Source organism: Aspergillus pseudodeflectus, assembly GCF_044049435.1.
Source record: "Aspergillus pseudodeflectus strain CBS 756.74 chromosome Unknown BJX68scaffold_18, whole genome shotgun sequence".
In the NCBI taxonomy this organism is placed as follows: Eukaryota; Fungi; Ascomycota; class Eurotiomycetes; order Eurotiales; family Aspergillaceae; genus Aspergillus; species Aspergillus pseudodeflectus.
The window spans coordinates 99,896-113,807 of NW_027263794.1; the positions used below are offsets into that span (position 1 = coordinate 99,896).

At 51.0% G+C, this 13,912-nt stretch overlaps 4 protein-coding genes across 4 annotated transcripts; 1 reads left to right on the forward strand and 3 right to left on the reverse strand.

Annotated features, from left to right (window-relative positions):
• Window positions 1–2,321: 2,321 nt before the first annotated feature.
• BJX68DRAFT_275274 (Alpha/Beta hydrolase protein) lies at window positions 2,322–4,166 on the reverse strand (the record flags this gene model as incomplete). The annotated part of the gene is made up of 4 exons (XM_071047812.1): window positions 2,322–2,917; window positions 2,967–3,587; window positions 3,646–3,832; window positions 3,891–4,166. The coding sequence occupies 4 exons, from the start codon at window positions 4,164–4,166 to the stop codon at window positions 2,322–2,324; spliced, it is 1,680 nt and encodes a 559-aa protein (XP_070899686.1).
• A 529-nt stretch (window positions 4,167–4,695) lies between these two features.
• Window positions 4,696–7,201, reverse strand: BJX68DRAFT_69698 (sugar porter family MFS transporter). Its single transcript, XM_071049629.1, has 5 exons — window positions 6,725–7,201; window positions 6,601–6,677; window positions 6,174–6,537; window positions 5,227–6,120; window positions 4,696–5,175 (listed from the first exon to the last, which is right to left on the reverse strand). Exons 1-5 carry the CDS (start codon window positions 7,086–7,088, stop codon window positions 4,904–4,906), a joined length of 1,971 nt encoding a protein of 656 aa, XP_070899687.1. The 5' UTR covers window positions 7,089–7,201; the 3' UTR covers window positions 4,696–4,903.
• A 2,293-nt stretch (window positions 7,202–9,494) lies between these two features.
• Window positions 9,495–11,093, forward strand: BJX68DRAFT_236045 (GIY-YIG nuclease family protein). Its single transcript, XM_071039951.1, has one exon. The coding sequence runs from the start codon at window positions 9,541–9,543 to the stop codon at window positions 10,990–10,992; it is 1,452 nt and encodes a 483-aa protein (XP_070899688.1). The 5' UTR covers window positions 9,495–9,540; the 3' UTR covers window positions 10,993–11,093.
• A 557-nt stretch (window positions 11,094–11,650) lies between these two features.
• Window positions 11,651–13,840, reverse strand: BJX68DRAFT_266155 (copper amine oxidase; the record flags this gene model as incomplete). Its single annotated transcript, XM_071045414.1, has 4 exons — window positions 11,651–12,826; window positions 12,888–13,288; window positions 13,339–13,546; window positions 13,610–13,840. The coding sequence occupies 4 exons, from the start codon at window positions 13,838–13,840 to the stop codon at window positions 11,651–11,653; spliced, it is 2,016 nt and encodes a 671-aa protein (XP_070899689.1).
• Between the last annotated feature and the right edge of the window lie 72 nt (window positions 13,841–13,912).

Below are 13,912 nucleotides of genomic sequence, written 5' to 3' on the forward strand. Positions count from 1 at the left end.
CAACGTTTCGCAACCACAATCTAATACCATTCATCGAATTTCCTGGAGATCTCGAGCTTCTTATACTCCTACCACAGCATCTTCCCACGTACCCTCCTCCCTCCATTTGCTCATCATCACACTCTTTTGCCCAGTACTACCCGCCCTGCAGTCTGTTCCTTAGACTTTACCTTGGATTCGATTCTCACTGACCATCATTGTCTCTTTTCTACACTGTTCGCCAAACCCCGGCGTGCTCTCACTTGCCACTTTTGCCACTTTCTAACTCACCAAAGTCTCATTTTCTGAGACGCAAGAGATATATCAGACCAGGACGCGACTTGATCTTTGCCACAATGCCATCCGAAGCAATTAATCCATACGGAAACATTATAGTCGACTGTTCTGAAGCCGAATTGCTTGTCTCGTCCAGAGTGCTGGCATTAGCGGGGAATTTCCCCGTCTTCAACGCAATGAGACTCGAATGAAGCGAAAAGATATTGATTGCTGGCTCCACGGGGTAAGTCCACCTGCAACCCCATCAACATTAGAAAAGAAAGTTCCTGATTAGCAGGCGTATGGGTTTCTCGAAAGTATCACCACTTGACAGCGCACCGAAGAGCCAAATGTTGAATTTAAGGCTTACTGGAGCACATCCCATCCCATCGTATTCCATCTCCCTCCTTCAGACAACGCCACAAGCACTATGGCCTTTCCGTGTTGATTATTGCCGCAGTCACATCAGGAATTGTACAGTGAAACATGTGATACCCTGCTCTTCTGCCAGCACCCCCGCTGCAGGCCCAGTGGTGGAGGGGCTTGGGTGCCGGGCCGCATTGGCCAACCCGGTTGCCACGCAGGTCATACAAGCCCCGACCACGACCCAGATACATAGCTAGAGAAAGATAGTAAAGAGCTAAGGTCAGCGACGTACCAGACAGATCATCCATCTTCATTAGCCTGGTGAATACTTACTCCAGTGGTGTGCCCCCCTGCTCCCGAAATTGAGCCCCAACTGCTCGATATTATCTGGGTCACCATCGCCACGAAATGGACAGGCATCGCCTGTCCCCTTGCAGCGGACTCCAGCTTTGTTTCCACTAGCGTCGCTCCGCGGCGGCCACACCCAGCCCATGTCGTTCTCCCAGGTTGCGCGACCGTCATATACTTGCCAGCCCCAGAAGTTTGCCGCGATACGCCGCCTCCGAGTCTCGTGTACTAGACATCAAAGTCGGCAGCGATAATTGGCAGGAGTTCTGCCACGACAGCAAAAGCAGTGGCGAGTGAGATGAACCTCATGATGATCCTGGGCTGGCAGTGGCCTGATGAGAGAATTTGCGTGTACGAGAGATCAAAGACTGGTTTATGTTGAAGACTGAGTTGATGATCAAGCTGAGGACGATATTCGTGATGGAAAGCGGGGACTCGGGGGGTTTTTATATCCGCTAGAATCACTCATTTGCTATCTATCACGGCCTGTGGGTATGACTGCCAATTCTGCATTAGCAATGATCGTCACAGAACCAGCCATTGCTCTCAGCTTAAGCAAACCCTCCGAACCAGGCTCTTTCAAAATTGTCATTGCAGGTGGTAGTAAAAGCTGCATCTCGACCGTCGTCAGATGGGCTAGGACCCAGATGTTGATTCTCTCTGCATCTCTCTGATAGGTGAGACTGCCCTTGAACTGATTGAGCATCTCCCGCCAGGCCAAAGAGAGGGCGCTCTGAAACTGAGAGAGCTCAGGGAAAGGTGCGAGCTTCTGGCGCTGAGCAAGAAGTAGCTTACAAAATGTGTGATAGCCAGGCCAGCACAAATACTGTTGTCAAACTTTGATTTAACTTCTTTAAAGTGGGCAAGGCTGAGATCTGCCCAGCAGAAGAGGCATACTGCCGGGGCTCTAGCTCTCCGGATCGGATTTCACGAGCTGTGATCAAATCCTGAAACGAGTAAGAGATTCCCCGAACTATTCCTACCACTGCATGGCATGTTGATGTGATCACTTTGGTGGCCTGGCGCAAAAGGAGCGTTCAACAGATTGGTCTCCTGCAAGCAGTCTGGCGTATGCCTTGCTTGTCTCAGGAATGAGCCCTGCGAGGAGCATCCTAACGAGACCTCGGAATCGGTGAACTAGTCGTCTAAAACCCCTTTCGTTACATGTTTTCGGATATTGGCAAAGCAGAAGAACAGCAGAAACATCACCATGAAAAGCATTTGAGCATACTACATTCATTCCGGTCTTGCGTTTGCTTGGGTCCATATCTTTAGATATACATCAGACAAATGTGAACCGCTCATGGGAGTCATACGCAATCGTCGACGCAGGTACCGGCATCTGACGGCCACTATCGCCAAAGCGCTTTGGCCACGGAATTGATAAAATCAATCCCCTCCTTCCTCCACGTATCCTCCTCCATGTATCCCAAAGCCGTAACATTCGCATCAAAAACAATATCCGCCGGCTGTTCCACGCCATACCCTTCCCAATAAACATCCGCATCAACCCCCGAGTTCGGATCAAGGTCATGGATGAAAGCCGCCCACATGCTCGCCATCATCGTGCTCAACCTCGAATAAGACTCCGGCATCCCCTCAAACGGCAGTCCGTAGTGGTATCCCAATCCAGCAATGTTATTAAACACGAAAGCGACTTCTTCGAAATGTGCCGCGCCGGAGAGGTAGTCGCTGTTTCCGCTGCGCATGTTGAACCGGTAGCAGTAGGCTGGGACCTTGGCTTCGGCCCATGCTTCGCATTGTCGGCGGCGGTTCGCGTGCATCATGTAGTCGCCTGCGTAGGCGGAGGTGCGGCGCCATTGGTAGCCTTTTGATGGGATGCGTTGGGGTCCTAGGAATGCGGGGATGCCCTGGGATGGGTCGTCGGGGTAGAGGTCGAGAATTTCACGGGCGATGGGTGGTGGGAGCTTGAAGCCAGAGTCGCCGGCTTAGAGCCATTAGCATGAGCCCATGGCGGAAGGCTTAGGTGAACTTACTTGTCAGGTACCTGTAGAATTGCTCCGTCGTGTTGATTCCCGTCGGGCCAAACGATGCACCTTCATCCGTATTCGTACCAGCAATAATCGGCACCTGGACGAACTCATGCTTGTCCAGCTGGTTACTGCCTCGTTCCCTGATCAGATCATGGTCCACGGTCGGTGAAAATTTATACGCCGGACTCCCATCCGTTCCATTGAACAGCGCATTCAAGGTCTCAAACGGAACCTCTCGCAAACACTGCAAGGTATCCCGAGCCGAGCGACACCCAACCTTCCCCACAATTTCATCATACATCCCCTGATAAGCCGTCGTATTCATCGGCGAGGCCATGATCGATCCGCCGGACTGCATAATAGCCGCTCGGAAAAGTCCATCGTCGCGGCCACCGTACGCGATCAGTTGCGCGCCGACAGACATCCCTCCTGCGGATTCACCGAAGATGGTCACTTTTCTCGGGTCACCACCAAAGGCGGCGATGTTCTCTTGAATCCAGTGGAGAGCAAGGCGCTGGTCGCGGAGGCCGAGGTTCGTGTTTCCGCTCTGCGTAATCTCCTTTGAGCCTAGGAAGCCCCAGGTTGAGAGGCGGTAGTTGAGCGATACTCCGATAAAGGGTTTACCTGGGTCGGTCAGCAAGCGTAGCGCAATAACAAGACTGGAGATGCTGAAAGCTCTTACCAATTCGATGCGAGTTGGCGACAATCGCCGACATGTTGTATCTCTGGTCCGCACCAGAGCCCTGAACGAAACCACCCCCGTGGATCCAGACGCCAACGGGGAGATTCGAGCCGGCATCTACCGACGAGTCCCGGATAACGTTTAGGGTCAGGCAAGCCTCGCCTTGCTGGTACCAGATCGAATCCGTCTAGACATGGTCAGTTTGTTGGCCTTATTAACTTAGACAGGAGAGAGGGAGGTCGTACTCCATATCCAACACAGATTTCCGAATACTCCTTCGCCTCTCTCGTCCCCTCCCACGTCTCATTCAAAGACTGGGGAATGGTGAACCGCAGATTACCGATAGGCTGCTGAGCGTAGGGGATCCCGAGGAAGTAGTCTTGGTTGTAGTGTGCGTTCTGCACACCGACGTAAGTTCCATTGCGGACAGTCGCTGTAGGCTCTGTGAGTGTCGGGGCAGCATCTCCAACCCTACACAGCGCAGCCAGGGAGATAGCAAGAGACACCGCGCTAGCCTTCATATCGCCTGTTCTCTCAATGATCGATGATCTCTCCGCTCAAAATCAACCCACCGCGCAACACCCCTCATATTTGTATGTCGCGGAATCGGAGCAACACCGGAAAGCGGGGATAATGACGTTAACGCGCGAGTCACCTCTGCAAAGGTGATTTCCAATCCACGGCAAGTGCCCCGACTCCCGCTGCCGAATTGGAATCTCCATTCCAATCTGCTTCTGGGTTATTCTCCGGCGTTAAAAGTGTGGAGAGCCGACGCCGGCGCGATGATCTTCTTCATGTGTTGCCGCTTTGGGAAGGGATTGGCGCGTTTCGAGGGTTGCGGGCTTACTCCGGAGTACAGAAGGTGCGGGGTTGGGGCTTAGCTGGCAGGTTTCTGGCTGGTTTCGCCGGTGTTTTGCCGTGCGCGTGTTTTGTTCCTCGACTGGAGACTGTCGTCAGGTCAGCAGAGTGCATCGGGATGTGGAGGGAGGATACAGGTTGGAATGTGTTGTCATGGACAGTTGGATTAGTAACCAAGTACATATTGCAATCACCACAACAAGCAACAACATTAGATCAGAGAATTGACCAGATAATTGTGCACTAAATCAGCTCAGCTCAGCAATTACATATATGTTAGGAAGAAATAGTAAATCAATAGGAAAAATAGGTATCAAAGGCATCAATATCCTTCAGATTAGGTGCCACAGCGTCTCCGACTCACTCCGCCATTACCACCACACCCAGTCGGCTTCTCGGTTTACTTCTCCGTTATTATATCATCGGCTCCATTCTCTCGCTTCGGCTCTGCAGATGCTCCGTTCGTGTCCTCCAAGATGTCTGTATCTGTCCGCGTCTCCGACTTCATCTCAGGCGTCGAGCTATCAACTGTTTCGTACAGCTTCGGTAGCGGCTCCAGCTTCTGTCTCAGGACCCATGTGCGGAAGTGCCAGACGGCATTCCTCAGCTGATAAGCAGCATGGTGTCGCGTGGAAACAGAGAAGACACGGTCCAGTTCCTCTAGTGTGAGTTCTACACAAGTCAGTCACCTTTACCCTGTTGAAGAGCAGTAGATATGCATACCTTTTGTCTCTGGCACAAAAAGCAGAACCAAGACCCATCCAATGAGACACCACCCTGCGTACCAGCCAAATGCACCCTGTGGCTTGAATGCACGAAGCAACATTGGCCACGTAAAGGAAAGGATAAAGTTGAAGCACCATGTTGTTGCTGTCGCCCAAGACATGCCAACCTCTCGAACATGCAGCGGGAACGCTTCAGCAGAATACGTAAACGGGACTGGTCCCTCGCCAGGCGAGTAGAACACTTCGAAAAGATACATTCCCGTCGTTACCATGGCGACTCGCTTCCTACTATCCTGGATGTCATCCTCAATCCAAAAGGAGAATCCGGACCAGAATAGCCAGATGGCAAGCCAGGGGAACGTGAACAGAAGCAGGTTGCGTCGTCCCCACGTATCAATGGTAAGGAAGGCTGGGATTGCAAAGACCCAATTGAGAATGCCCGTCCCCATGGATGCCAGCAGGGCCTCCTGGATGCTATATCCGGATTCGACAAAGATGGTGGTTGAGTAGTAGGCAATCACATTGACGCCGCAGAATTGTTGCAGGAACATGACAATCCAGGTGGCGAGAGTAGCGCGCCGGTTGCGCGGGATCGTAAAGAGCTCTAGGAACATTGTGAAGAAGTTTTTGCCCTTGTTCACCTTGCGTTCAATTTCCACGCCAACATAGGCATAGTACAAGTCACGGGCAGCCTGCAGTTCGGTTGGGCGGAGAGTTCGGAAGGACTCGAATGCCTTGGGGATCTTGTTGTGCTCAATGAGCCAGCGAGGAGACTCGGGGCAGAAGTATACCTGTGCGCAAACAACGATGGGTAGAACAACAGTGCTTCCCAACATTAGTCGCCAGCTAAGATCTTCGCGAACGCCCATAAATGCAACGCCCATGATGTTGCCTATAGGATAGGTCAATCCTGACCTAGATCGAGTAGTAATGACAAAGACTTACCAAGCATGATGCCGAACGCAGTCCACATCTGCCACATCATCACCAAGGCTCCTCTTATGGGGGCCGGGGAACATTCGGCCGCATAGACAGGCACGGTAGATGACTTGGAGCCAATTCCCAAACCAAGAACAAAGCGCGCCAGGAAAAGATTGACCCACGAATTGGCAACACCTTCCCAGATTGAGGCTACAGCCGCGATGACACAGGAGATGAAGATAGTTCCTCTGCGTGCAAAATACCGGTTTAGAGGCTCAGTGAGCCAGCAACCAATGAGTGCGCAAGCTAGATATGGGGCTCCGACGACAAGGCCGGTGATGTAGTCTTGCATCTGTGGAGAAAACCTATCCGATTCTATTCCAAGGAGCTATTACAGTTAGTCGTAAGAAACGTTGGGCGATACGGTAAGGGGGAGTTGAGGTAGACTTACTCTAGGATAAATCTCAACAGCGCCATTGTTGGCTGTCTCGTCCATTCCCTGAACAGCAGCAGCGAGCGAGCACATCGCTACCAATTAGCTCACATAACAACTTGCTATATCATTAGGCACTCACCAGCCAAAAAGTAAAGCGACCATGGCTGTGACCACTTGTGGGTGGTTTCACGACGGATAGCCTCCCTTTCCTGCTCACTGAGCTCAGGTAGGGTCTCGACTGCGGCAGGGTTCTGTGAAATCAAAGCACCCTTTCGAAAAAGGTCCCGATGCTGGTCCAAGCCATATTGCGCGCAGAACAGATCAACATCTTTGAAAAGTTGGTCCCGAGGGATGCCAGCGAGCGGATTCTCGAAAACCGCACTCAACTTGTTGCGGTCCCGGCTCTCGACATCATAGACGCCCTGGGTGGCCTTGCGCTCCTCTCGGTGCTCGGCTCCAGTTTCTTTGCTGCTACTTGAGGATTGGGTGGCGTGGTAGTCCATATTGCAAGTGAGGAATGCCAGGGGAAAAGAGGCGTGGAAAAAGACAAAAAGAAACGCAAACCGCAACCTTGCTCAGACCAGGGGACATCACACATTTATCTCTTCCCCGCCCCGGGGTCTCTGCAGTGAGACTTTCTGCGGTTTATGCCGCCGCGCCACCGACGATAGTACACGCGAATGACAGGGTGCGGGGTGGTTCGAGCAAAGCGTCATATCGATTCCTGTGATGGTAACCGACAAAGGACCTACAAGGGTGGTTGTAGACTCTGGAGCAAATGCAACGCCCGATGACCCACAAAGTCTGGGGAGTCCTGGGCTCGTTGGCAGATCCGATGGTTGGTCCCACCTATCAATGCGGGCAATACACATGGGCATGTCATCCGAAATGGGGTCTCCAGTCCGGGGTTGCCCCAAGAACCCCAAGAACAGTCAAGACTGGTCAGGATTGCTTGGACATGCTTATGTTTTATCTTTCCGCCCCCAAACCCTTGTACCCTCCATTACGGCGGTCACCCAAAAGCCTGATTGGATCATGTCCAGAGATTATCCGGTTTTCAGTATGATCCTTCGTGTCCGACTGGCAGACTAGGTTGAAAGGGGGAGCATCGTGCGCTGTCCAGGCCTGAATCTTTTTTTTGTTCGGAACCATGCGGCATCCCCGTTCCAAACCTCGAGTGGCAGCCACCGTTGCACTCTCCCCTCATGCAGTCATCAGGAAACGAATCACGGAGGTCAGTCGTCGCGGCTTTTCTCGACCCAAGGCCTGATGCCGTTTGGTCAGCCCAGATCGAACCGTCTCACGCTAAAAGGAAGATCGCTCGGTGTGGGCGCACTAAATGTCGGGGTTAACGTCAGTGGCTTCGGTTCCCTGGCTCAAATGCGCCTCTCCCAGCCTTGCCCAGCCTAAAGTCCATGTCAGAAACACATATTGTGTTGCTGTTGTCTGATGGCGCGAAAGCAAGCAACGGAAAATTATCCAGGCGCACGAGTCCGGTAGCCGTGTGGTCTCACCCCTTGTTGATCAGGAGAAGGAGCTTATCGAATATGACGTGTGGTGCTCTCTCCAGACAGCCGCCCCTCAGACAAGATATGTTATCCAGAGTTGGAGAGACGAATCAGTCGAATGCGGCTGCATGACTCGCGACCGGGACAGAGGACTTTCTCCGCGGTATGGGCAGTCGAGTGTTCACTGCTCAGAGTCTCGATTGCGACCGACACAGTCCAGACCGTGGCCAGGGACGAGAGCCGACCACGTCTCTTATCTCTGTAGTCGTCACGACTCTGCGATGGAAGAAATCAAAGACACGTCAGGATTGACTCAAAACGCGAAGTCGAAGAATGGAGAGGTGGGAGTAAGTGCAGAAGGTGAAGGTGGCTCAGCACAAGGCTTCGGCTGCCGTTCCCTAGAATTCTGTGTGATGCGGAGAGCTCATCACGGGATGGGCGATTGGTCAGCCAAACACAATCGTCACAAGCTGGAAAAGACATTACAACACAGATACCTCTTCCGTGCAAAAGAACGAGCTTAGTTGGGGAAAGCCTTTTCATTGTAGGACTTCCGAAGTGTGTCATGAAGGCTGAATGTGGTTGTGGACGACCTGGATGAGGAGATGAAGTGTAGATAGGGATGGACAACAATGATATATTTTCCAGCTCGTGAAGGGAGGGACGTGCCACAACAAGACAAATCAGATCAACATCGAATGCAAGTAACAATGTTTAGTATTAGACTGGAAGAACAACAGCCGATTCTTGGATAAGAGGACTTGTACCTCGCATCTATTCGCGGTTTCGTGCGATCGGATAGTGCAATTGCTTGTGGGGACGGCGGATGTGAGAGCATCACTACATGTATCGGGGATAACTTGAATATTGTAGGATATAAACAAAATTGTTCTTAAAACTGATACATACGACCACAGGGTGTGGAGAACAGGGCTTCCCGTCCGCTCAGCCGTACTTAAGCCACACGCCGGTAGGTTAGTAGTATGGTGGGTGACCACATGCGAATCCCTACTGTTGTATGTTTTTTTGGATTCCTATCGGCGCGCCCCCCCCCCTCCAAACCCCTTCTCCTGGTTGCGCGCTTGCAATTTTTAACTAAGGCTGCTGCTGTTGCGGCGTTAATGCAATATTTTAGTTTTAATGCTCGATCTGACAGTCCACAGATGCTTGGCCAACCATCATTCAGAAAGGATGGTTAAATTTAGATTGCGCTAACTATTACCATCCAATCTACATCGCTAGATTTTGTCGTAGCGATGTGGCTTCATTCCATATCTATTTCTGGCTAGTGCATAAGAAGTAGCAGTTTTGAGCCCGAGCTCCAGCCCACCCTCCCTCCACCTTGATCAACAGGGCGCCTAAGGATGTTATATAAAGGACTCTTGTTTCTTCAGCAGTGATTAGTATTATTAGCCGTGCCTTTAACTCCATATGATTTTCTTGGAAGATGAACTCAAGCACAAACCCTGACAGTAGAGGAATGGTTTCGCTGGCAATGGACTCAACAACAGCCAAGAGGCTTCGCGATACTTGTCCCATCTCAAATCCTGTCAACTCTGAAGCTCTCGAATCACCGCCGACACCATCGCCTGAGGGACAGTATATAAAAACAGAAGGGGAGGCGCGCAAAATTGTACAAGATCTGAAGCTACGCTTGAACTGCGAGCGAGCGAAATGCGGATCTCGTACGAAAACTACCGGAAAGCCTTGCGAACACTCGCTCAATGAACACAATATTATGGCTGCAAATGCAATAATTGAGTCACTCGTCACTTTGACACAATCATCCTCGAATCTTGAAGTTCAACTCTTGAAATTGGCAAACGTCGTACATTGTCGCCAACATGCCAACAAAGGGCGTATGCAACAGCGGGTGAATGATTGGCTCATGGCGTTCCCTCCTGGAGACAACAAAACGGAACCTGCCATGTCCGTTGCGAAGAAAATTGAGGAAATTCTTCTGAAAAAAGCTTCGAATCGCTGCCTTGGGAAGGCCAGGACAAACCGTTACTGTTTGCGAAGGCTTGGAGGCCAAAAAGTCCAAAACTATCAAAAGACCATAAATGTGATTGTCAAGCCAGACACGTATCTGGATGACAGTGAACTTCACTACTTCCTCGAGGTTCTTCAACATAACAGCTTTTGCTCCTACCACGTTTACAATCAGGGAGCCGAACAAGTAGCGAAATGGAAGCTGATTATCATGGATCTCCGAAGTGAGAGTGTTATCCCAAGGCCAGACTTGAATATTTCTCTATCGTCTAATGGAGGTACTCGACTAGCTACCACAACAAACCTGCACATGGATACATCGAGTTCGAATATGGCACGACGTCATTCGAAGACCTTGTCGCCAGATCAGTTCTGGCCCGAAGAATATGACAACACCGCATTTGAAATTGTCACCAAGCCTACTGAAACTGGCGATAACGAATTGCCTTTTCAGAGTATTCAGCGGATCCAACATGCCACGCTGGAGAAGACAGATCAAGCAAAAGGCTATGTGTATGCATATGAGGTTAAGGGCAATAAAGGCTTCGTCAAGATAGGGTTTACGAGCAAATGTACGATTGAAGAGCGTCTCAGTGAGTGGACCCGGGATTGCAATAGGCTTGTGCTGCCTATATACCCTACCGATCCTCGGACTGCGGTGGCCGTTCCATACGCGGCTCGTGTGGAGGCATTGTGCCATGCGGAGTTAAGGCATTGCAATGAGTTAATTTACTGTAATGCTTGCTTGAAACAGCATCTCGAATGGTTTCAGGTCACAACCAACGAGGCTATTGCGGTGATCCAAAAGTGGTCAAATTGGATGTGGATGCAGCCACTACCGTACCCGCCAAGCTTGGATCTGGCTCCAGATACACGCGTCTTGGTCAAGGAGGAGGATAAGCATTAATCCGATGTCAACCAAATCCGTGGAGGAGATCCAGGTACGACCGCAGGCCGTATAAAGAAGTCAGAAGGCTCTACGCCATTAGTGACTCCACTCGCATCTGGGCTTATTCGCTTTCGTGATAATTTGAAGTATATAACTTATATAGTTTAATAATTGGGATACCTGCTTATTGTAGTTCTTTAGTTTTCTTTCTATGAAATTGTGCTGTGGTTTTAATATGGTCAGACGCCTAATATTAACCTGAAGCAGCCTGAATCTAGCGACCAAGCGAAGCACTAAGCAGACGCCTGAACCGGTGAGCACTAGCATATACATGCTGTTGTATGTTTTTTTGCTGCTATTTTGTTTTTCATACCATTCAGGCAGGTAGCAAGTCCTGCATGTCCATCCATACATACAGTCCTTCACCCGAGATTGGTCTCACTGCTTTTTTAGAGGTGATAGGTTCAATTCCCGTCGCCAGCACCACATTTACCACCACAACCGTCTCTATGAAGAGACACTATAACACGGGGTAATAGAGTACCCCAGCCTCTTCACAGGTTAAACTGGAATTCATAGGCCGATCCACAAGTTGATATATACTGATACATGTATCATGTGAGTCGAAAAATTGTATTTTTCTCTTCGTCACTACGGGAGCAATATAGATGCAAGCTCACAACTTCATCTTCTCCTCAACCCGATGACACATGGACACTAAAGAACTCTTATTAATATCCTGCGAAGAAGGAGGCACATCCAGCGCCGGATTCTTAGTGAAGAAATTTGCAGGCCGCAAATGCACCTTGATGATCTCCACCGGCATGACCGGGAAGTCTTCAATGCGGGGGATATGGTTCATGCCAAACTGCACCCAGACGACGATGTCCTCGTCAACAACATCATCCTTGCCACCATGAGGGTTAGCCCAGGTACGTACCCCGTGCCCACCGCGGCTCTGATTCGTGTACTGACCCGCCGCATACAGCTGGCAAGGCCTGTACTTGGTAACGTATATGTTATGGTCTAGAAACTCGGCCCGTTTATAGTGGAAGGAGTCGCGGTCTGCGAGCCCCTTCTGGAAATCGGGGACCATGATCTTGTAACCCGCACAAGCGCCATTGATGGGGTTTGTGGTGGTCGAGCTGACTATTTTGAAGGTGCGGTTTGTTTGCGCGTTCAGGTCATAACCGCCGGACTTTTCAATTGTCGTTTGCTCGTTTATGTAGCCTGTTCCGTGGGGGTTGAGTTTCGGATCACGGGACATCGGGTGAGCTTCTTCGTAGACGAGGCGGTTGTTGATGCCGTCTAGCATCGGATCGATGCGCAGGGAGAAGATGTGCTGGTGGTGGGCGGCTAGGACACCCGGGTGGACGACTGTTCCCCAGGGGACCTGGACACCGTCGTCGATAGGTTGGGTGGAGAGAATCCCTGTGGCGCGAACCTCGTAGACAACGTCTCCAGCTTGGGTGAAGTGGAAGGCCAGGATATATTCGTAGTTGCTGACTGTCAGGATAGACTGTAGAACAAGCTCTCGTGCCCGGGTGACGAAGGCATTGTCTGTGCGGTAATTGGTGTGTTTCCAGCCAATTCCGCCATCCTGCTCGTGGATGCAGATACAGTTTGGTTTCTCAAGGATCTCTGCGTTGGGCCCGGCGAGGCTTCCAGAGAGATATAGAATAGCGCCGAGACAGTCGCATCCCAGCTTGAGGTTATTGGCTGTGACACCAGCGCCTGCGTCGCCGAGATCAAAGGCAGCCTTTTTGTGATAGGGTGGACGGGGGTCGGCGTAGGGGATGTTCATGTCTGATAGAGCAAGGCGGTAGAACAACGGGCGGCCGTCATAGCGTACCTGGACAGGGTCATTAGTAGGCATTTCTTTCTCAATCACATGGAAGATGGGAAGATCCTACATCATAGAGTACCATCCCTTCTCGCGCATTGAACCCAACACGGAATCGCCACTTCTGCCATTCCAACAGGTGTGAGGCTGCGAAATCCTCAGTGACCTGGAAACTGGCACCTTCCGGCTGCACAACATGGAGCGGCTTGAGGTCAGTCCGCAGTGCCTGATATCTGGGAACATACTCGTTCGCCGGATGCGCCTTGTATGCCTGCGGAGGCGTCACCTTTTCGTCAGCCCCAGTGGGGAGATAATCGATGCGAGTGACTCGGCCTTCAACGACATCCACCACCGGACTGATTGCCAATGGGTGAGCGTAATGGTTACTGTCAAGTTCGAGTGGGTTTCTAATGTCGCGAGCGAAGAGGAAGCATTGATATTGACGTCTTTCATCCTGGATACCATCAGAGCCTGGGGCCTGGATTAGCATTTTCCTTCTAAAGCAGGCTCATTTCCCGTACCATAAATCCAGGGCTCAATGACTACAAGCGACGTATCCGTGAAACCAATCTTCTCAAGCTCCTTTCGTACCTGGGGGTCGTCACGGACAAGGGCCTCGATCACCCCGACCTCCTCGTAGTCACCGGGTCCATGCAACATCTTGTCCAGCTCATTGTTATAGACCACGTTCCCAGTGGTGAGGTTCACCACAGCCTCATGGAGCCGGTCCTATCGAAGAAAATGGAAGGATTAGCTATGAATAAATGCCTATGCTAGTGATAATCAACGCACTCCGCCCTTCTTGTAATATGCGATAAAGGCGCATCTTTCTACCAGTGGCCTGACAGCACTCCCTGAATGCTCCGCCTCCAGGTACTTAAGAGCTTGCTTTTTATCGGGCTCTTGCAGGGTAATCGTCTTGAAGATAAGTCTCGTCTCTGGGGAGAGAGCAGAGATGATTTCGCCGACTTTGCGTATCTCAACTGGCGTCAGCTGCGAGAAGGGGTGTAATTGAGCAAACATAGTGATGAATGAAGGACTTGGGTTTGTAGAACAACAGGGCGATGAAAATTTGCTAAATGGACGCTAAGTTGC

What these genes read in the sequence shown, in the direction of transcription:
- BJX68DRAFT_69698 (XM_071049629.1), bottom strand. Translation starts at nt 7,088, where the DNA reads ATGGACTACCACGCCACCCAATCCTCAAGTAGCAGCAAAGAAACTGGA. An exon ending in CTGTTGAGATTTATCCTAGA is followed by an intron (nt 6,538 to 6,600) that starts GTAAGTCTACCT and finishes TAACTGTAATAG; the next exon opens with CTCCTTGGAATAGAATCGGA. An exon ending in TGCGTTCGGCATCATGCTTG is followed by an intron (nt 6,121 to 6,173) that starts GTAAGTCTTTGT and finishes CCTATCCTATAG; the next exon opens with GCAACATCATGGGCGTTGCA.
- BJX68DRAFT_236045 (XM_071039951.1), top strand. Translation starts at nt 9,541, where the DNA reads ATGAACTCAAGCACAAACCCTGACAGTAGAGGAATGGTTTCGCTGGCA.